The sequence below is a fragment of the Priapulus caudatus genome, unplaced genomic scaffold (assembly GCF_000485595.1).
Source record: "Priapulus caudatus unplaced genomic scaffold, Priapulus_caudatus-5.0.1 Scaffold268, whole genome shotgun sequence".
NCBI classification, from domain to species: domain Eukaryota; kingdom Metazoa; phylum Priapulida; class Priapulimorpha; order Priapulimorphida; family Priapulidae; genus Priapulus; species Priapulus caudatus.
Window position 1 is genome coordinate 203234 of NW_014577329.1, and position 23395 is coordinate 226628.

The 23395-nt window shown below is 40.9% G+C and overlaps 1 protein-coding gene across 5 annotated transcripts in view; it reads left to right on the forward strand.

Annotated features, from left to right (window-relative positions):
* LOC106808331 (phosphatidylinositol 3,4,5-trisphosphate 3-phosphatase TPTE2-like) overlaps window positions 1-21383 on the forward strand; it is a 50722-nt gene extending 29339 nt beyond the window's left edge. For 3 of the 5 annotated variants that reach the window (XM_014811010.1, XM_014811011.1, XM_014811007.1), the window contains exons 2-15: window positions 282-461; window positions 8862-9065; window positions 9893-10003; window positions 10516-10557; window positions 13406-13560; window positions 13870-13934; window positions 14232-14292; window positions 14440-14521; window positions 14998-15148; window positions 16004-16190; window positions 16569-16669; window positions 17330-17425; window positions 18531-18601; window positions 18894-21383. In XM_014811010.1, the coding sequence (XP_014666496.1) occupies window positions 313-461; window positions 8862-9065; window positions 9893-10003; window positions 10516-10557; window positions 13406-13560; window positions 13870-13934; window positions 14232-14292; window positions 14440-14521; window positions 14998-15148; window positions 16004-16190; window positions 16569-16669; window positions 17330-17425; window positions 18531-18601; window positions 18894-19029 (1611 nt within the window). In that variant the 5' untranslated portion in view covers window positions 282-312 and the 3' untranslated portion in view covers window positions 19030-21383. The remainder of the gene's footprint in view (window positions 1-281; window positions 462-8861; window positions 9066-9892; window positions 10004-10515; window positions 10558-13405; window positions 13561-13869; window positions 13935-14231; window positions 14293-14439; window positions 14522-14997; window positions 15149-16003; window positions 16191-16568; window positions 16670-17329; window positions 17426-18530; window positions 18602-18893) is intronic. The other 2 variants (XR_001393765.1, XM_014811009.1) reach the window with 2 other exon arrangements.
* The last annotated feature ends 2012 nt before the right edge of the window (window positions 21384-23395 follow it).

The window sequence follows — 23395 nt, forward strand, 5'->3', positions numbered from 1 at the left end:
ATCATAGATTTTAGATTTGTATTAGTAGTATATATATGCTCTGAGCGCGAACGCGATGGCAGGAGGGCGCACTTGATTCGGTTGCCAGTGAGTTAATCAGAAGAATACCTGGCTACAGTACACGTCAGTTGAGCGCTGTCACTCTGCGGCACTTGTTGTTGATTTTATAAAATATGCATCATCGGTGAACAACAAGAACTCCCCGTATTAAAACACACACAAACATATCGAAACATACGCGCATGTATGATAAATAAAATCGCGCGTGTTTGCAATTCTAGGAGCGACAGTCTCCTAACGCTTGACTCCAACATGGTGCGTGTGACGTATGCGCAGTTTGAGGATGAGAAGCAGTGTGACGTCACTGTTAGCGAACCGCAGTCGCCCGATGGAACGATCCATGTGGAGTATGGGCTGCGAGCTGACGACTTCCTGGAGGACGAACACCTTTCTTGCTGGAGGTAAGATATAGGAAGTGAAATATCTTGAGTCCAAAGTGATTAAAACAATTAGATTTTATTATTCATAGCTTCATGGATTTCATTGTTGATTCAATCTGCAAGACATGGCGTAGATGCAATGCCTCATGGGTAAGAATGCATTGTGTAGCAGGGTCTCCAACCATTCCGCATTCTGTACGATTTCTAGGCTTAATTTCCGCATTCCGCAGCCGCAGGGTTATATTCCTCATTTCAGTTGCACCGTAAAAAATTGCACTGAATTGTTTGCGTGGACGCATTGTTTTTTTTTCAAGCTGTTGCCTATGACACGTGGTCTCCACGCAATGGCTGGCATGCAGATATGCACAAGTTGGATTCAATACCACTCACTGCCCAAGTCGTTTCCAGAAGGAAACACACACTCATAGGCTTTTCGCCATTACCTTAGCTTTGCACCGCACCCCCTACAATCTCAGGTTAAATGTGTTCTATGCATTTGCGTATATGGCTGTCTCCGTAAATGGAAACAGCCTAGTCAGACAGGCGCCTGTTGCATTTACTCTCACTCTTAGCGTTTTTTAGTGTAACGTACGGCGTATGCGCTTAGCCATATCCCAATATCGTAAAATCCTCATTTAAACCACTACATCCCGTCTCCACAACTCAAGCCTCTGACTCCTACATCGCTGTCCTATATATTAACCCCAAAAACCCCTCATTCTGAGCAGCACAATTAACCAGCATGTAAACGTTCCCCAACCCGCGTTCTACCCCCAATTATCACAATGACCTAGAATACGCCCACCCTAAAACACGTTTACCATTCTCTCCATAACATGCAAATCCAACCGCACAGGCTGCCCGACGCATCCGTCAACACCAGGGCGAAATCCAGACCGTAGAGTGGGGGATGATCACGCAAAAGGGGTTGTGGGCCTCCCTAAATTTTTTGAAATTAAGACCCCCTCAGATCGTTTCTGCGCGAGCAGGTGGGGGATCGGACACCCCTGGACCCTCCCCCTGTACACCCCCGCAGTAATTGAAAATGATTAGGTCTGGCCCATGTCTCCAATATCATAGTTAAGCTGAACTTTCACAAGTGGGCACGGAAGAAAGGAGGTTTTTTTTAAATCCTACGGGGGATATTGGTACAGGCATCCCTTCCCTCCTCAAGAGCGGGGGGATCATCCCCGCCATCACGCCACCGGGATTTAGCGCATGGTCTACACAGACCACTACCAAAAACAACTGCCAAGCCCAGCCTCAATCTACTAATTCATCAACGCCTGCAAAACACATGTTACACCGTAGTTTGTCCCTAATCAGATTAACACGTGGGAAATAGGCGTCCACCCGTTTTGCTCACGCGCGCAACCAAAAAACCCCGACTTTTAAACAGAAAATTTGCGGTTACCTAGCATTTTCCAATAAAAAATTACTTTGAACTACATAGTATACCCTTGAAGTATCAGTAATTTTGCCAATAAAGGATAACCTATAATAATGGAGCCATTTCTTCTTCTCAAATTCCTGAAAATACCACTTCATGTTAATTTTATTGGCAACTAAATATTATTAAAAAATAGGGTATTGGATGGTTAAAAGTGCAAAATCGTCACTGCAGAATCCACCAGATAACACCCCGAAAATCCACAATTTCTTGGGGGCCAAAGAACACCTCTATATCATGGCGTATCTCACGCAATAGGCGAGCCCGGCCGTATCGCCACCCCCCCTCGCCATTTCAGGCCCAGAAAAAAATCAATGAAGAGTGTTTTACAATCCTAAGTTCGTAGGGTGAGTTCTAGGGTTGAGATAGTGTCACAGACATCAGAATATGGCCCTCACAGTAGCCTCAGATTGCAGGAAAAGCATTAAATATTTCAAAACTCCTGGACCATCCCCCCACCCTAGCACCCGGGCACGCACGACACACGGGGTGGGGTACATGTACATTTGGTAGCATTTCTGCCCCCCGCCCTCACCTCCACCCACTCCCCCCGCTTTCATCCTTTTCTGGATACGCACACTGATAACGCTCGGCCCTTCGAAGCACGCCATTACACACACACTGCGGAAACATCTGCATTGGATTCACAGGGTTAGACCCCTGTCACATGTGGTAAGTTACATATTCATGCATAAAGTTAGTTGCGAGGTACTAACCAGGTGGAGGGTGAGTCAAGGGATAGGGGAGGGATGACGGAGTGCAAAGGGGAAGTATAGGGAAAAGATGGAAAGAGGGAGGGAGTGAGAAAGGCAGGTGCAGGAAATTGAGAGACGGAGAGAAATGGGGAGTTTACGTGGTGAAAGGCGGAGGGGGAGGAAGTGGTGTGAGTGGACGTGAAGCAGAAGGACAATGTCAGAAGGAAGAGGTGCGATGTCAGGGTCGTAGCTACGGGGCCATGGGGGCACAAGCCCCCCCACAATAATCTTTCTGTGCCCCCAGACAGGTGCCCCGAGCCCCCAGCTGATATAATTCATTGCTTGATAAAAAAAAAATTGAAATTAAAAACCAATGCCGTTAGACACAATATACAAAGAAAAGTATATAATTGTGCCACCCCTTGACGAAAATTAAGGCGCCCCGCATGCCCCCCACCCCACCGCTGGAAAATCCTAGCTACGCCACTGTTGATGAATTAAAGAATGGTGCAGGAAAGTGTGAGGACCAGGAGTACCGATTCGGGAAGCAGAACAAAGTTACACAGAAGAAAAAAAACGCAAAGAGTAGAAATAGAAAAGAATGCAGGAATTGATATTTAAATTATGGTAAAGCGCGCCGTAATTAATAGGAAGTAAGATTTACTAGCGGTAACATGAAGATACCTGGACCAGGAAGGGAAATGTATAACGATTAAGCGTACTTTCCAAAACTGTAGCCTGAACATTTGCGCTGCCTGCACATTTTACATAATTTATTACCAGTGATATAACTCCCACTTTTGCTAGAAAAGCACAGTGATCATTTGAAAAATCCCCGTACGAGCAAAATTATGTCAGTTTATGTGCTGATAGGTCTATCTCCCTGTAGCTGTGCTCAACTGCCAGACACTTACTCCAGGGTCGCGTCCCGGTAACTGAACGTACCCTGGTAACTAATCTGATATAGTAGGCGTTAGGGAGTAGGCGTAGCGACTCCCTAGACTCGTTAGTGGAGTAGGCAGGTACGGTCCCGGGGGGAGTCACTATAATGCCGTATTACCCCTGTGCGGCGTCTCAACTAAAAAATAATAGGCCCCTATCCTATGCGAACATGCACATTGGAAACCAACCCCCTATTGCAGACACAAATTGAAGAATACCACCCCCTATTGCAAAAACACAACTGAAAAATCCCCACCCCTATTGCATACACAAATAAAAAGTCCACACGACCCCTACCCCCTAATGCGAGGTCTTGCATGACAAGTGGAGGGCAAGAGTGAGGAAGGAGGGACCAATGAGGGGGATCTACTCGGGCGCGGTGCTTGACTGAACAGATCCCGAGGGCATTAAGCGGATTAGCTTTGTAAAGGGGGCCTATTTGCTCCAGCGGCGGGCCCGCTAGAATTGAAAAACACCCCCCCTAACCCGCAAATTTGGAATCGCACATGGGGTAATACCGGGCATAAAAGTGAGTCAGTGAACCCCCCCGGGGTACGGTCCGCAGTGTAGATATACCAAGGGTACGTTCCGGTACACGGATATACCGGAACCGTACTAGGTACGTTCCGGCATACTCAGGGAGACATAGAGCCGCTGCAGCCAAGTGTCCATAACCGTACAAATTCGATAATGGACAAATGCTGGACCCGTGTTTTCCCAGTAAACTCCCAAATGGAATATAATGATGGAAAATAGCGCATATGAATGGATAATGGATCCACAGCGCTAACAACATAGCTGTACATGCAGAATCGTTACGGTCATCGTAACTATAGCTCTACCGTGTCAGAACAAGCACTACATACTCCGATGGTTACACGATAATCATATAGGCGAATAATGAACTTAACAACTATAAATCATCCACGAATCAATCTTTGGAATGGCCAGAAGAAAGGTGAAATGGCATAGCGCTTTACTTCAACAGAAACTGGGATCTTGTCGCTAGCATGACAGATGTAGGTTGAACGATGACCTCACGGGTCTCATTTGCTGAAGCGAAACTGATGGGAGTGATGGGTTTGAGATATGTTCATCGTGTTCACGAGTGGACATACAAAGCTGGTGCGAAGCTGAAAATTCCTTTGAAAGAAAAGGACTGCATGTGCATCTGTACTTCTAAGCCACGAAAAATAGTAAAAGTCAAGCAAGCGCCGTACAAGACAGAACGCATATAGTGTGTTGTGGTAGGGTATCAGATACGTTGTCCAACATGAGAAGGCAACAACGAATATGGTTCTAATCTTATGAGCATAAATCATGCCTGGCACGTCACTTAGGTATATAACGCAGTCTGTTTTGTCAAGATGCTCAGAATCCAACAATGTTCAGATAAATCTAAGTCCAAATCCCTACTGTACGATTTTCTAACTAAACTGCTATTTCTATACCAGTGAACTTAATTTTCCCGTAAATAGCGCTAAACGTCGTCTATCGCATGCACCGCCGGGCTCTGCATATCAGATCGAGGGAAGAAAGTCGTAGTACACGTCATCTGTTCATTCTGCACATAAGTATCAGAAGTAGATAAAGAGGGAAATAATTCCCTATTATCTACTTACTGATAGTATGTTATATTAAGGTATTGTACGTCACACTACATCCCAGAAGCAAACAATGCTGCCAGATTACAACCTTATGCAACCCATAACAGTTTTCTGTACTTACCAAAACTAGTATCGCTAAAGAAGTATACGAAAGATTTATATCCCGATTATTATTATATTCTATAGAACAGGAATACGAGACATGCTTCTTCCTCCCCACGGAAACAATCCAATGAGTTCCAGTCAGCCTGATCAATAACCAAATGCGTTTGCACACATGAAATTGGTTTGCCAATCCCGTGTCTGCCTAGAGACTCAGCCATCTATAGTTTATAAAAAATTGTGATTCACTACTAGAAACAGCAAAAATGAACCGTGCGAAAAAAACGATATCTTACAAAACGAAATTGTAAATGTCTTAAGGTTTTAAAAATGCAATGAACACACATGTTTCTCTAACACGTCTCATAAAGTGCTGTGTATCTTACATTAAGTTCCTACCAAATCAACTCTACACTGACCACAGCCACACGAATGCTAGCCGAGAAAGCTAATAGTTATCCTCATGATTGTGATTAGGATTAATAAGCCGGGATGATAGCAACATTAAAATCTATTACTGCTATTACAGCGACTTATGAGATGAATGCTGATAATCACCAGTGAGTCATATCAATAACTGATTATCACTCGCAAAAGCATTGATAAGGGCAGCGCAATTGACAAACGACGATGACGCTTGCCCTTAATATCAAGACAACAATAGAACAACCCATTAACAGAAATCACTACATCTATCAGCCACTATAAATTAACCTCTCGCTTCTCACACCGTGTTCTCCTACGAGCAAACAGGGTAAGCCTGGTCGCCCCAGTGGTCGGGCTACATCTATCTAACTATAATTCAACCACCCAGAGTATCTGGAAGGTACCTGCGTTATCCTGAATAATATAAAGCAGCCTCCAGCCCTCTCCAGAGACATACTGGTGAGCAAATGATAGTAGCAAGATTACCCGACCAACTGGCGACAGGCCTAACACTGTTTTGCGTCGTAAGAGAACACTAGTGAGAACGAGAAGGTAATTAATAAGTGGCTACATAAGAGTCAGGATTCTCGTTTAATGTTGTAACATATTGTTTTCCATTATATAAAGAAGCTCAGGCCCATACAGACAACTGGCTCAGAACTAGATTCTTTGCAATTGCCTGCCCTAATCAATGCCTTTTGCCATTCGCTCTAAACTCTGGCACGTCTAATACCCCCATTCACACCAGGCGCCGATCGCACCACCTCGACACGCTCTAAGACGTGATGAAACGTTAAACGCAAGATAACGTATAATGACGACGCGATCGGCGATCGAGCGGTGCAGTCACCATGACGTGGAGAGCGGAGAGCTGGCAAACTTGAACAAATATTCAAAAATAATCGGGTGCGGCGCTTGGCGGAAATACAGCGCAGTGCCGGCATATTAGAACGTGGAAGGCGTATACCCCACAACTCGAGCTTGGTAAACTTAACTGTCGATCGCAAGCGTGTCGGTCGTGAAAAATGCGCCCCGTTCCACACGAATGTCAAACTACGTTTTCATACACACTGTTACTAACTCCATGAATGTCCTCTGCGACCAGATCACGGCTCTTGCTAAAGGGTCTCCTACAAGCTCCGACTGTCGTAACTACAGGTAACTCGCCACGCGCTCAACCACGCCGTGTGGCCGTTCGCATACGTGTCAGTGCGTCAATACAACCCTCAGAATCACTCCTGCCAACCTGAGGTACTAAATTGGGTGCTACCTGGCCACCCCACCAAGTTCAGTGTCCACTATGGATAAACAACACACCCATGCCATTTTCTCGTAGAAGGACAACTCGAAATTACTTAATTGCCAGCCCTCATCATGCTAGAGGACAGAGAAAGGAAAATAGAAGACCCAACGAAGATCTTGCTCTGTCATCTCCACATCTCCTGCCAGATTTCTTTTTCTTCAGACGTCCCAACGCGGGTGCGAGCCTGCTGGTACCAGAGTGAGCTCGCTACATCTTTCCCCAAGTTCGGCCTGCCCCTTCTCTCCCAAAGAAATTCTTTCTCGTCCATGTCATTGAGCCTTCATCTTCTTGTTACGAAGCACCAGTGTTTCTGCACAGCCCAATCCAACCATGCCTGCTTCCTCATCCTCGTAAGAAACTTAGAACTTATTCGTCTTGCCCTTTCGACAAAACACTGGCTTGCTTGATACTACAACGCCCGGTGCTACGTCACCTCATGGCCTGCGTGGCTGGAAGGCAGGGTAATATTCTTAGGCTGCTCAGGCTCTGATTCCAGGCAACACTGAATGAATAACGGACTCCCCATGCAACGCTCTTGGGTTCTTTGCTCGCCTTCCCCCTCCACGCCTCTCCCGCTTCTTTTGCGCAAATAGTTGTGTCCGAGAAAATAATCTTGATGTAATACTGATTTAGTGAAATGTTGACTTAATATCTGATGTTAATCTGACAGCACGCAGAATGAACTGATGATGATAGAACCTGCGCGGATACTATGACCTTGCCAGCGCAGTCCGGCGCCTTGACTAAAGCTATGTGCACATTGAGGCGCGGTGAGCAATGCGATCTGATAGGTCGCAATAAAGACGCAGTGAGCCTAGTGCTACGTGATGCGGGCGTGGTGTTGAGCGTGGTGAAAGCTTGTTGAGCGCAATGAGATCGGGGTAAAGACGCACTTAGATCGTAGTATCGACGTAATTAGATCGTAGTATCGGCGCTGGGCCCGGCTGGGGCCCAATTGGCCACGCTCTCAACCACGCTCACCACGCTCGGGCAAATTGGAGCGTGGGGCGATCGTGATGAGCGTAGCTCTGGTGTGAATGATCCCTAAAATCGTGAATTTAACTGAATCAAATCGTATGCAGGGAAACGGGCTTCGTACACATTGGGGTCGTGATTTCAGACACATTTTATGTGCGGTATTGTTATCAGCAGTGTATGTACACAAGTCCCGACTTCTCTTCTTGGATGTATTGTAGGTTAATTATAGATTAGACTATAGATCTAATTGGGTTCATTATTTATTATTGTAACACTGCTGACTGTAACCTTCAAGCATCATTTCCTTTATCATCTCTCTGTTTCAATATACTTTAAAGGAAAGTGTAAATGAAGAGAGGTCAACATAATATATGTGCGTGCGTGCGTGTGTGTGCGTGCGTGCGTGCGTGCGTGCGTGCGTGTGTGTGCGTGCGTGTGTGCGTGCGTGCGTGCGTGTGTGCGTGTGTGTGCGTGCGTGCATGGGTTCGTGTGTGTGATAGTATAGTCTTTACTATTCCTGGACTGTCAAATAATGGCCAGTGTCGTTTAAAATAGTCCCTGGCGATATTGTTTCACTTTTCTTGCAAATCGGATTTTATGAACAGATTTGGTGCTAATCACTTAGATTTTATGAGACCTTCTGGAGGCATGCATAAACAATTATTTTAGTGCACAATAGCGGAAAACATTAATTGAAGGATATTTTGTGAAAAATGCTGTGCCTAAAGACAAGATAGGATTTTATTTTTTGATTGGATAATATAGCAGCTCGAGTCCAACCGAAAAAGCTAGTTGTGTTCAAAGTTTAATATATTAACATAAATGAAATTAGTGAAAGTAAAAAAATAAATAATGAATAAAAGATTTTAAGTAAATAACTGTAAAACTGTTACATGGTTACTTTAAAACTCTGTGCAGGAACATTCGAGCAGAAATTGCAAAGTTTGTCGACCATTTCGCTGTACGCGTCACAAGTTTGTTGCTGGTTGCTGTCGACATCATCATCGTCGTCATCGACATCGCTCTCGGCAACGACAACCTGCATCGCACGTTCGGTACCATTTCGCTCGTGCTCGTTAGCATCTTCATGGTCGAAATCACCCTCCGCATCATTGGCAAGGGGTAAGCTATGCTACATATCAAGAGCAGATAATACACAGGATAATATACAGATGTGTATTATCTGCTCTTGTACATATGTGTATATATATATATCTATCAGGGGTTGAATAATGACCAATTGCCAGTTATAGTCATTATTAACCCCTGATATACATTACATATCTTATTTCCCAGCAAGCTTGTTCAACAACACCCGTTGCTATCATTGTTGAAGAATCTCCCATGACCCACAAATCTCAATATGAAGCCATTAACCACACATTGCAGGGCATGACTGCCAATTCACACCCATTTGGTGACTTTATTTTGTGGTGACTTCCGCCAAATTCGTCCTGTCGTCAAACATGGCACGCACGCAAACATCATTGATGCTACTCTGAAGAAGTCCCCCCTGTGACACTAACAGGCCTGCCACTCTCACAGATGTTGCTCGTTAGGCTAATTAAAGTTTTTATAGGCCCAACCAAAAACTAAAAAATGCACGCACGCACGATGAGCCGTAATACGCAAATAGCAATTTTTTTCTAGAAATAAACATTGCCATGTGGCCTTAATAAATACTAAACCCTGTTTCATTAACGTAAATTTAATTTAATTTACAGTTGATTTTTTTCAAAATGAAATTTCCTGCCGTGATTTCCCTGAACATTTTACGTTTTCTATTTTGTATTCTTAGTTATTCTTAGGGTTCACATTAAGAAGTGTGTCACATATCGGTTATATTAGGCACCGGCTGGCTCTAATTAGTTCAGAATAATTTTAATTCAACGTGAACGTGGCGGTGTGCTCTACTCTGCTGCATTTCAATACCTCATCTTCTATTGCAGGAAGAATTTTTTCAAGGAGTGGTATAATGTAGTCGACTTGGTTGTTACGTTGGTGACTTTCATCATCAGCATTGTCTACCTGGCGTTAGAGAACAGCACACGTTTCCTACAGTAAGTAAATATAGCCTTGCAATGAGTTCTGTAAGAGTGGGAAGAGTTTTTGTTTTGTGAGATAGTGATAATGGTGGAGGATATTACATGGAGAATGCTATTTTGCGAATGTGTTCAATTGGTTGTATTTTCAAGCAAAACTGTTCTATAGTTTGCCAACTTTCTCCTTTCTCTTCAATAAACGTTTATTTTAAGTGAAATGATCACTCTTGAGCCAGAACACTTAATGTCTCTTATAATCCATATTTTTAGTTACAGTCAAACCTATATATTATAAACATCAATTAATGGACACCTCAAATTTGTTCTTTATAAATTATAGGCAGGTGTCGTTTAGATGTAGATTCACCATATAACTGCGATTTTAGTGAATGATAAAAGTGTCCTTTATAGATAAGCATCTATTTGATGGAACTGTCTGCCAACACATGTTTGACTCTACACGTGTTGACACCGATGGTCTTTTAGTTAAACATTAGGAGTAAAGTTTTTTATCATTAATTCATCGACAGTATGATTGATGAAGACCTGCTTCTTACTGATCGCACCACCAGGTGAATAGCTGTTGCTTCCTTTTGGTCTTGCCTGACATGGAATGATCTATTAGAGACTTAGAGATCATCTGAGTAACTCGTTTACACACTAGTCCTGGTAACCTTTAGGAACATAACAGCACATCCTTACACTGCACGCCTATATGTATGGGAATCACATATTCATATTGTGTTTGTCTTCTTGGCATTTATTGTAGAAATAGTGAAAGGTACGTGCCTTGCGTTTGTCACCCATTTTACTGTACATAGTGCAGTATATTTTATAGTGCTCACCAGAAATGACTGCAATAGGTTATTATTAATTTTACATCCATCCTAGATGTGGTATCGTACACAGTGTACATTTTGCGATAGTTGGCAGGGCATATACCTTTACTACATTCTACGAACCCTTGTGGTTATGCAAGCCAGTGTGTATACGTGCGAAGTGTAGTGTTGGACCACATGCACTTGGAGCGTTTCAATAAAATATAATGCTAAATAAATACAAATAATAATAAATTAATATAACACTATATTTATGTGTAAGTTTGCATAGTATGCAGCAGCGCAGCAGCGTGCGTGCGGTTTGGCTGGAGCATTTGCAGCACGGCTTGTCGGCAATAATAGGTGAAGGAGAGTAGAGAAACATTAAGACTTTGGTAGTAAATAGATTTCATATTTATTTAGCATTATATTTTATTGAAATGCTCCAAGTGCCTGTGTTGGATTATGGTGTGCCCTTACTGCATCCCTACACAGAGCAAATGTAGCACAGCTTAAGTGGTCCCAAACCTGATCCCATTTCATATTATAAAAGTGTAACGTTTACGGGTAATGACATTTTGATTAGAACACGACTGCAGTTTACTGCTGAAAATGAGAAGTAAACTAGAGCGAGAACCTTGTAACCTCACAATCATATCTAAGGATACACAAGAAATGCTGTGAGCAAGAGTAGGAGAGAGCAATAGACAGCTAGAGAGAGAGAGAGAGTGTGTGTGAGAGAGGGACAGAGGGAGAGGGGAGGAAGTAAGATGGAAGGGATGGAGGAAGGGAGACAGCGAGAGGGAGAGAATGTGGGAGAGAGACAAAGAGAGATGGAGAGAGAGGGGAGCAACAGGGACAGATACAGAGATAGAGACAGACAGAGAGAGAGAGAGAGCGAGAAAGAGAGGGGGGGGGGACTTGTATGTTTTCATACAATTCCTAAACTTGTGTAACCGTTGCGAGGGATTTATATATGCGTGTGGTCTCATTTACCCTTGCATGGTACCAGGAATGCTGAGGAGGGGAAGTTCATTGGCAGGTACCGTATGAAGCTCTAGCATTCATCTCGTTGATGAAAACTATTTCCTATATTCAATCACGCTTCACATGCATGTGCACGTTTTCTGCATGTAATGATTTCTCACCTCGTCTACCAGAAAGGCACGTTTGTATATTTTCCATTTGTTGGTGTACGTGTAGCATTGCATTACCAGTGAATCCAGGTAGGAATTAACCTGATGAGAATGAAACTGTATGAATGTCTCCACGAGGTTTTCTACAGCATGGCATTAATACGTGCGTCGGACTTGCTGCTCGTTCAGATTGTCGCTCCATCTTCCTTTAAATAATGCATGCTGACATGAATAATCGCGTGTGCATAGCGAAGCCGCATGGCGTCCCATGATATTTACGATGAATAGATTTATCTCTTGCAATGTGCGCACATACTCGAAAGTTATTCTAGCTATTATAAATCAATGGACTGTTCCATGCCCCCTGTCCCCACTGGTTCATCAGGGAGTCTTTTTAATTTGATAGAGTGTGCGCTCTGCCATGTAGCCCACTGGTTTACCAGGGAGTCTTTTTAATTTGATAGAGTGTGCGCTCTGCCATGTAGCGTGGCTGTTTAGCGTCAGGTGTGCGTGCACTCTCAATACACGAAGCAAATCACACGTGGTTTCACAAATATCTGCGTACCCGTCCACAGATAGATCTCGCCTGCCATCCATTACGTTTGCAGCGATGTCTGAAGGCGTCTGATGAATGTAACTGTTTACTTACAGTGCTGTCATGTACTTGGCAAGTCACTGAATTTTCTAGAGGCATTCAACTAAGATCTGTATGTGTGGGTGTGGCGGGGTGGGGGGGAGATCAAAACATTTCACGAGAATTGAATTGTAAGAGTTATTAAATGAATTTCATTGAAGTGGGTGTTTGATCGCAGTAAATTTTGACCAGAGCAGATTAAAAAACTATGTGAAACGATGTTTGGACTTAAGATGATAGAATTTCACAGATTTAGGAATGCACGACACCCTTGTGACCCTTGGTTGACCATGGTCAGGATATTATTATCACGGAATATATATTATATATCACGTATTATGATCATGGAAATGCGAAATGCTGCACAAGCTCAATTTGTACTTATTGCATGGCCAATTGTAGTTTTAACTATCGCTGTGCCTGGCCTAATCTTGTGCACCCATATATGTTAACTCATTTATATATAACATCCAGTGATTGTGATCAATTGATTCAATTTCAGGAGCACAATCGTCAATTTTCAGAATTCTTTATACCGTTATTCTGTCTATTGTTTTGTTTTTGGAAAACTGCTCATGTAAGAATTCACTCTGCATTAGAAAAAAATACGTATCTTATGGAATCACTCTTCAGTCATTAAATTATCGTGTATCACAGATTCCGAGAAGTTTAGTCTTAGAGTGTCACTGAAGTTAGAGAGTGGTGTTTGTAATGATGCTAGTTTATTTCATACTATGCACCACTATTGCTGGTGGTGAGGTATATATGTACCGAGGTGGTCAACACCAGGTCTCACACTCCTCGGGATTAATGCATTGGTGTTTCCTTGCAGACTTGTGGTCATCGGTCGACTTATTCGAGTTGTTCGATTCCTAAGACTGTTCTCTGAGAAAGAGCAGACAATCGCAGCTGCACGGCGCATGATATCTGAAAACAAGCGGCGCTACCGACAGGATGGGTTTGACCTTGACCTTACCTATGTTACAGGTACTAACTTAACTCGTTAAATTTGCTACGGATGCCTACAAATCTATGCAGCACCTTAGAAAATGACAACTCTTGATGGGAATATTATAAACTCGATATTTAGGTGATTTAATTTAAATTGTGTTCATAATTTGTGCAGGAATTGAAATTGATGAGTGAACAATGCTACATACCTCAAGGGGATTAATAACATTGACAAACACTCCTAACATTTACTGCAAAAATGTGATAATAAATGATCTAGTTTCCAGTCTTTTGTAAGGCAAGCAATGTTAATTTTCTAACGTATTCTACATGTTCTACTCACAGATCGTGTCATTGCCATGTCATTTCCATCAACGGGCAAAATGGCTCTCTACAGAAATCCAATTGGGGTAAGAATCAATCAATTATCGTGTGAAAACATAATTTTCATTGCTGTCAGAATGATTCCAAGATGGAATATCGTATGTAAACATTTGATATTACAAGTTCCCAGACTTCAGAGTTGCGATTTAAAACTACAAAAGTTATTGTCTAACATAAAGCTGCCACTAAAATCTACATTCTTGGTATTTATTTGAAACCCCTGCAGGATTTGCCTGTAAACATTTCACAATAGAGCAATAGGCATAGCAATAACTGAGCCTATTCATTTTTCTATCAGTCGATGGTGCTTTATTATGTTGCAGGAGGTAGCCCGGTTTTTGAACTCAAAGCACAAAGATCACTACATGATTTATAACTTATGCAGTAAGTATTAATAAAATTCATCTATCTAGCTACTTCATCTATAGTTCTAGTTCTCTAGCTAGTTTTGTCATTCTTTTACAATTCAGAACCACTATTTAGTTAATTCTTAATACAGCATACAGTGACAGGTATATGTCCATAATACAGGTGAAAGAACTTACGATGTGAGTAAGTTCCATGGACGCGTGGAAAGAGTTATGATAGATGACCATAACGTTCCAAAGCTCAGGTAAAATTAAAGTGGTTCAGAATCTTGCTAGTATTTATGCTACATATGGATCCACTTCTAATTTTACATCATGGGTATTCAGTATCCTTATCCTGTATATCTCGTCTTCATTATTGAAACGTGATCTTTTTATTTCCGGTCCTACTTTACAATTCCTGCAAAAATAAATGGCTAAATTAACATGTTTCTCAAAGTAGATCAATTGGTGGAATATGCTTGCTTAATCGGTAATAGTAGTAATCCTTTTTGTCATTACCTTGGCAGTTTATTAAATTTATCAGTTTATCAATTTATATCTAGGTACTCTTTATTTACAATTTCTGAAATGCATTAATAATTATTCAGTTTCTTTTTTCAGGAAAGCCCAATTAATTGAAGCCTTTTTATTATTAAAATTTCATTTTATTACATTTTGCTATGCTTGTGGCTTCAGGTTGGGTGAAATACGTTGAACGAGCATTATAATTCTTTTGCAGTGACATGTTGAAGTATGTGCAAAGTGTGAGCGACTTTATCAATGCTGATCCAGCCAATGTGATTGCAGTGCACTGCAAGGGGGGGAAAGGTCGCACAGGTACCATGATCTGTGTGTGGTTGGTGCAGAGTGGCCTATTTGAAGAGGCACAGGTATAGCTATATTGCTAGTAACATATATGCTTGCATTCAGGTAAAGCTTTGTCATTCAAAAAACTCATATCGGCTGAAAATATATCTGAAATAAATAATATTTTCTCAAATAAAAAAATTCAAGAATGCTGCGGTGAATAGCTTATACATTTACACGTTAACAAGCCCCAAAGCAATTAAGGCTAGATTCAACCTGAAGTTAAACTAATATTTAACTTAATTATTTATGTAAACAAATTAAGTACCCTCATTGAATCAGTTGCCCTCTTTGCATCTGTCAGTTGGCACACTATGTGTGGCTCTGGATTGGCCATGCGCGATTTATGGTTGTCTTTTTGCATTGCTATTGTGCATCCTGATTCCTCCCCCGCTATATGATGTCAGTACTACTCAAAGGGCATTTAACTCATTCATCACCTCGTATCTTGAAAGAAATTAATGCAGATCAAGAGCTTAGTGAAGCTTAGTAAGCTTGTCAGGCTTTCCCATTTTCTCAGTATCCAGGCATTTTGCCATTGACAGATAGGATTAGTTGCATTTGCATTTAAAATTTCCAAGTGGATTTTCAAACGGATTTTTGCGAGTTTGGAATTTATATATTATCCTTTATCATTAGGTATTCATCATTTCTGTACTGTACTTTCTGGCAAATGAATTGTCCTGAAAATGCATGAATGCATGCATGCATTTTCATGAATGTAAAGAAAATGCACTTTTAGATATGTATAAAATTCCAAAGTATTTCTAATGTTTTCAAGACTGATCAAGTGTATACTATAGTAATGATAACGATTCTGTGCAAGTAACAAGCTGTGGCAATGTGCTGAGGCAAGTATCGGCTATTTTTTACTGCAGGACAGTCTGGATTATTTTGGCTTCAGACGTACAGATCTGAGCATGAGTCAGAAGTTTCAGGGGGTTGAGACTCCTAGTCAGAGCAGGTTTGTCGGCTATTACGAACAGGTGAAAACCAAGTATAATCACCAGCTTCCCCCAGACAAGTTCATCAAGATTGATTCCATCACTATACACGGCATAGCAGGTAGGTATATTTTATGCCATAGCTGTTAAAGGCATGTTTTTCAGATGAGTGATTATATTAGCTAGTATATAGCAATGTTAGTATTGTAGTTATTTATGTCAGTGACAAAGCAGTGATTGGGTCAGTGCTGTAGATATGTAATTATATTGTTAGAGTTATCAAAGCAGTGGCCATTTTCGTGCGTTAAAGAGATGGTTTCTGTAGCTATTCCAATGTCGTAGCTGTCAGTGCAACACTATGCATTTGTCATAGCATAGCCCTCTTTATACCCTAGCGGTAATAATGACCTTGTTGTAGATCACTCCCAATAGATATACTATCAGAGTTATACATTGCTTCCTACATTACACATATAATTATATTATGATCAAACTTCAGGTCTAGGAAACGGCGATGGTAGTGATCTTTACTTTAAGATCTTTGACACAAACAAGATCTGTGTTCTGGAGGGCGATGTGGGAATGTACAGAAATTGTCAGGTGTGTAAAATTACTTTTACCTAGAGCCCATAATACTGTAATTGTCTGTAATAGCTCCAATGCCTTTGTGCTTTCTATCGTCTATTGTATGTTTGTATGGAAACAGTCTACGTTAAAGTTGTTTGTTACATCAGTACCAGAAGTAGCAGAACTTGTTATGCTTGTGTACATTCCTATAGCCTCTTGTAAGGTTTATCAAGAACACGTGATATCCTGGTTTAATACGTAGGCTTCCATATATGTCACCATCTATGTGTTTCATACTTATGCTTATTTTAAGCACAACTTTTACGCTATATGTTTGGGTTGTAACGTATTCATGTTAATAAAGTTTATCTCAGTTAGATCCAAATTAAGTTAAAAATAACTTATACTGACGAAATTTTCGTCCATTTTTCCGATAGACTTCCTCAGGTCTGATGATTTAAACACCTGAGGAAGTCTATCGGAGAGATGGACGAAGATTTCGTTAGTGTAAGTTATTTTTAACTTAATTTGGATCTAACTGAGATAAACTTTATTAACATGAATACGTTACAACCCGAACATATAGCGTATTATAGAGATCCGATGAATTTATTCAATCAACTTAAGTAGTGTATTCATATCTTCTATCTAGCATTCACAAAATATTACATTTTTTGTTTTTATCATCTACAGGTACAGCACGCTCCACTGCAAGACATGGTGAAGGTTGACCTCCACAAGTGTCCTACACTCTCACAGGAAGTGAAGGTCATGTTCTGGTCAAGGGTGGTGAGTAGCCTACAAGATGACCCAGTTCTAGGTTGATTACCAGTTCTGTGTTTGTAATAGTTTAATTTTTTTTAGTAAAATTTTTTACTTTGAGCAGTAATGATACACCCAATTAAGGTTTCATGCAAAATTTCATAGATTTTTTTATTTTCAGTCTTATTTGGTAGCTAACACCAGGTGCGACCTCTGTAGTGCTTATTTCTCGGTATATCAATGTATATATGTTAGCTTTCAGGGCGTTTTGATTGCCCACGTATGTGCGCAGTGAGCCGTGGCCCTTTGAACACTGGTGACGTCAGATTATGCCAGAATCTATCAGCCTTAACCCGCCTACAGCCGACAACTGCCAGTGATAGTTAAAATTGCCGCGCAGTCGAAAATAGCAGTTGTACCTGGTTGCATAGCTTACATCACATATAGGCCCGGGTTTGTTGACATGCAGCTTAGTGACGTCGTGCAGTACGCAGCGTTCGCACGTTTCGCATCAAATTGCAAGTGGTAATCTTCAAGATGGACAGAACATTTACCAATTTGTTGTAGTTTCAGTTAATCATGGCTATGTCGCAGTAATTACCAACAGTAGATGTTTCATATATTCACCCATTTCGCACAATCATTGTCAATCATTGTGAAAAATAGAAAAATCCTGATTTCTCCGTTTGGATTTCGACCACAGTAGCCGATGTATAAATGGCTATACCTCTGTCATTATAACTCAGAATAATTTAATTTTACACTCATTTTAATAGCAATACCTGTGCAAAAGCTTGAGTGTATCCTTAATGTGTACTTTCCACTGATATACGAAAAACTAGTTGCCTATTGTGAGTGACGTTTTCGCCCTTATAGTCCATAGCCTTTTCTGTAAGTGCTGTTACAACTGCAGCACAAGCACGTACTCTCACTGTGGCGTCTGTTCATAAAGACACATAGGTGCAGACGAATGTGTTGTGCATATATGCAAAATGTGGTTTGTCTGTGCTGTTTATAATTAACGTGTCATGCTACAGCCATTATTTGCCGTCATTTAGCTGTAATTACAATGACGACAGTAATGATGTGTCAATCATGGGAGTTAATGCAAATAATTTATACTGATTTGCAGAAAAAGGTTCCATGTGAATATGACGACTGCGCCTTCTACTTTTGGTTTCACACTTCATTTGTTGAAAACAGGTAATAATTATAATTTCTCTCAAAATTTTCTCGTTAACTTAGAGCAGAGTCCTGCTATTGGCAATGATGCCAAACAATACATGATTTCTAAGCATTATGCATGCTGGATACATATGTAGTGTGATGTAGATGGCAAATGTTGAAAATTCTTACTATGATAGTAGAAGGTATGTAAGAATGTGGATTTTTTTTAGTGCTTTGTGTGACAGTCGTATTTTCAATAAGTGAACCTTTATTAGTGTTATAAAATAAAGCTGTACATAACACTCCTACGTCATCCTTTTCTTTATAGATTACTCATACCAAGGAATGAGCTTGACAATCCACATAAACCAAAGACTTGGTCACACTACAAGGACAAGTTTTCTGTAGAGTTGGTATTCAGTCGAGGCGAGACACATGGCTCTCTACGAGTAAGCCCAGTATGATATATACTACCCACCAGTTTACACATATTGCTGCCTCAGTGCATTGTTAGCTATGGTGAACTATAGTTCCATATATAGGACTGCATTCATAGTTATAACCACTGCCACTAGTACTCCCATGCTGAAAAGCCCGTGTGTCATCTACATGGTGAATGTACTACACTCCTCCTATACTGAATCTGGTCTCAAGAGGCCACCAGCATCACAGGTTAAGCTCATGTGCTCACAGATTAAGCTCACTCATGTGAATTACCCATTGGTAATTAGCAACACCTGCTTCTTGCCGAGGCCGTTATTGATTAAGTGGTTCAGGAGCAACATGGTGAAATAACTGCTTTTATGTGTGCCGCAAGAGTTCAGTTTGCCAGATTGATCTGACACACAGATGTCATCCAGCCCTCTGTGTGACAATAATATACATACAGATGTAGAAAACAAACTTGTGTAGAATCACAGATACTCTTCACACTGAGCATCAACAAAGAAAATGCTTTTTTAGACAATCATGCGTACGTAGAATGTTTAGTACTTGTGGTTGATGTGAAATGCATATTTTTTCAATTTATACAGTCTTTCTTCGCTATAAGGCGTACGTCGTGCCATATAGTGCATGTCCATGGCACGTGATGCATCTGGCTTTTTATAGTAATGCAATGGAATATAATGTCCTAAAATATCTTGTCTGAAATTGTAATTATGTCTGTAATAATAATTATCCTGATACGTTGGGTTATAAAAAGACCCAGACAATGAATGTTATTTATTGCTTAGTATATGTGCTCTATCAAGGCTTGAGTTTGGAGAGAGTGTGAACTGCATTTACAGGATACTGTTACTGGTATAGGCGAAAGAGAATAGAATAGAAACATTAAGACTTTGGTAGTAAATACAGTTCGTGTTTATTTACCATCATTTTATTATTGAATGTTCCAAATGCCTGTGTGTCAAACCATGTCTTCCAAAAATGTCTGAAGTTTGGCCTTGGCCCCACTGCCCTTTGACCTCCAATTTTGCCAAGGTGACGGATTTTCTCCCTATGACTCTATCTGCCAAATATCAGGAGCATAGGTCAAGCCATTTACTTTTGTGCCGCAATATTGAAATTCCCCAAAACTGGTCTTATACCTTACCCTTAAGTCAAGGTGGGAATATTCCCCCTTTCTTCCTCCTTTCTAGCCTTTGTTGATCCCCCAATTTCGATCTCCTAATGCATTTTTGGATTTCCCCCTACGTCCCGTGAATGACAACACCATCATCAAGCCTGTCAGTAACATCAATGTTAAGCCTTCCCCTTGAGAGTCAACAGGTCACCAGTCAGCTATTCTTTGCACATTGGTGGAAAGTGCATTTCATTGCCCTATCAATAAAGCCATAAAAACTGGTCACCACTGAAACGAGTTTTATTTCACTTGCTCCGTCAGACCATGTCTTCAGAGACTGTCTAAAATCTGTCCTTGGTCATACTGCCCTTTGACCTGTGACAGCAAGCTTTTGTGACCATTATGGATTTTTACCATTATGCTATATATACCCAATATCAAGAGCATAGGCCAAACCGTTTACATTTGTGCCGCAATTACACATTTCCTCCTTTACTGTCATCAGATAGAGACGAAAGGCAGGAGGTCTCGTTGTCAGTAGTTTATTCAGTGAAAAACTAAAAATGAAAATACAGAGAATACGTTCTTACTACATACTACAGCTGTATCCTACGTAAACAGTAATTGTTCTCTTAGAAAACCGCGCGAATATATAAACTCGAATTGAATGTAATTTAGCTATCAGATTGAACGTACACCTATTCTGCATCTACGTCAACACTATGAATATGACACATGCTTTCTGAAGTTATAATAATACTGCAGTAGAACGTTAGCACTAAAAAACTTACATTTTGGCATGCCGACGCTCGATGGGACAGTAGCGGTGACACCGACAGTAGTGTACGCGCGAAGCAAAACAGGCTTTACATATAAAGGGTACGCTATGAAACACGGGAATTAAACATGTGGCGCCCTCACCACTAAACTGATTATTCAAACAGGTACAAATACAAACGTACCGTACAAATACATATAAATACTGCTGCGATTAACCTCCTATACCGGAAATTAAGTGGGGAATAATACCCCTTCCTTCCCCCTTTCTAGCCTTTAACCCTTGCCCCCCCCCCCTGTGATTCGATATCCCAATGTTTTTTTGGATTGCCCCCTACGTCCAGAATATCGACAACGTATATCAAGCCATTTAGATTTGCGCCCATAGTGTTGATGGGTAGACGAACAGACAAAGGGACAGACGGATGGATGCTAATGCTACAAGCTGCATCTGATTGTGTCAGATAAGCTAAACAAGTGCCGCGGAGCGACATCGCTCATCTCACGTCTACTGCGGTGACTCCTGTGGTGGAGTGGGCGATTCTAGTAAACCCTGTTAGTCCCAAATGTGTTCACATACGCCGCCGAAACAGTGGAAGGCACAGGATGGTATCAGGAACCTTCTCGAAGGAATGTTCGTTGGGATCGTTATGAAGTTGCCACGAGATGGCGCGTACGTTTAAGTGTCTTGAGATTAAAGATGGGAGCTCCCATCGTACGTAGTAGCAACAACTATTTGCAAGACAGAATAGTAAGCACTCATCCATTTACCTACGCAGAGCCTACAGGCTGAAATAGATAGCTGCACCTGTAACTAATTAAACGCAAGGCAAAAATACACAGTACTATCACCACCACATTGCACGCTGGCAGTGGCTACTGCAGTGGCATAAGTTACATGTGAACGCACTGACAGTACAGAATGCCATAGAAATTATACGATTTAAGGAGCATAAACCTTCTTCAACTAATTTAGCTTTTGAAATTTCACTGTGACATTGTATATAGCCTCATACGTCCAGGCATGTATTAGATTCTACTAGCAAACCAGCAGTCAAATTCTTTCTAACAGTAAACAAATCCATGTTTAACCCTCCTTCTGAGGGTCAAAAGGTTAGTCCGACACTTACTCTTCGCATGTCAGCGGAAAGTTTCAATGGTGTCGCATGGTCCTTATTTCAATAAAACCATAAAAATGGTAGGTCACCGCTGAAACAAAAAGTTTTTCATCGCTCCGTCAGACCATGTCCTCAGAAAATGTCTAAAATCTGCCCTGTGCCCATTGACCTTTGACCTGTGACCTCCAATTTCGGCACAGTGATGCCTTTTCCTACCATGATGGCTATACACGACTATCACGAGCCTGTCGACGCGTTTAGATTTGTGTGCCGCAATTCTGCATTTCCTCCCTATACCTTAAGTTAAGGAGGAAATGTTTCCCCTTCTTTTACACCTTTGACTCTTGACCTTTGACCCCCAGTTTTGACATCTCACCTCGTTTTCGGATTCCCCCCCCCCACGTCCCGAATATCGTGACCGTACGTCGAGCCGTTTAGATTTGTACCCAACTTGTGACAAGACGAACGGACGCACGCTATGTCGCATTCTACAAGCTGCATCTCACTATGTCAGATGAGCTAACAAGTGCCGCGGAGCGACATCGCTCATCTAACGCTACTTGCGGTGACTCTGTGGTGGGAGTGGTGGGATTCTAGTAAACCCGTTAGTTCCAATATGCTGTTCACATACACGCCGAAACGATGGGAATGCACAGGGATGGTATCAGGAACCTTCTCAAAGGAATGTTCGTTGGGATCATTATGAAAGTTGGCCACGAGATGGCGCGTACGTTTTAAGTGTCTTCAGATTAAGATGGAAGCTCCCATCATACGTAGTAGCAACAACTATTTGCAAGACAGAATAGGTAAGCACTCATCCATTTACCCTACGCAAGCCTACAGGCTGCAATAGAGAGCTGCCACCTGTAACCAAATTAAACGCAGGCAAAAACTACACAGTACACCAACACATGCACTGGCAGTAGCCACTGCAGTGGCATAGGTTACATGTAACATTACTGACAGTACAGAATTCCATAGAAATTATACGATTTAAGGAGCATTAAAAAAAAAAAAAAAAAGAAAAAAAAAAAAAAAAAATAAAAAAAAAAAAAAAAAAAAAAAAAAAAAATAATAAAAAAAACACAAAAAAGAAAAAAAAAAAAAAAAAAAAAAAAAAAAAAAAAAAAAAAAAAAAAAAAAGGAAAAAAAAAAAAAAAAAAAAAGAAAAAAAAAAAAAAAAAAAAAAAAAAAGTAAAAAAAAAAAAAAAAGTTAAAAAAATAAAAAAAAAAAAGAAAACCAAAAAAAAAAAATATAAAATAAAAAAAAAAAAAAAAAAACAAAAAAAAAAAAAAAAAAAAAAAATTAAAAAAAAAAAAAAAAAAAAAAAAAAAAAAGAAAAAAAAAAAAAAAAAAAATACCTTCTTTTA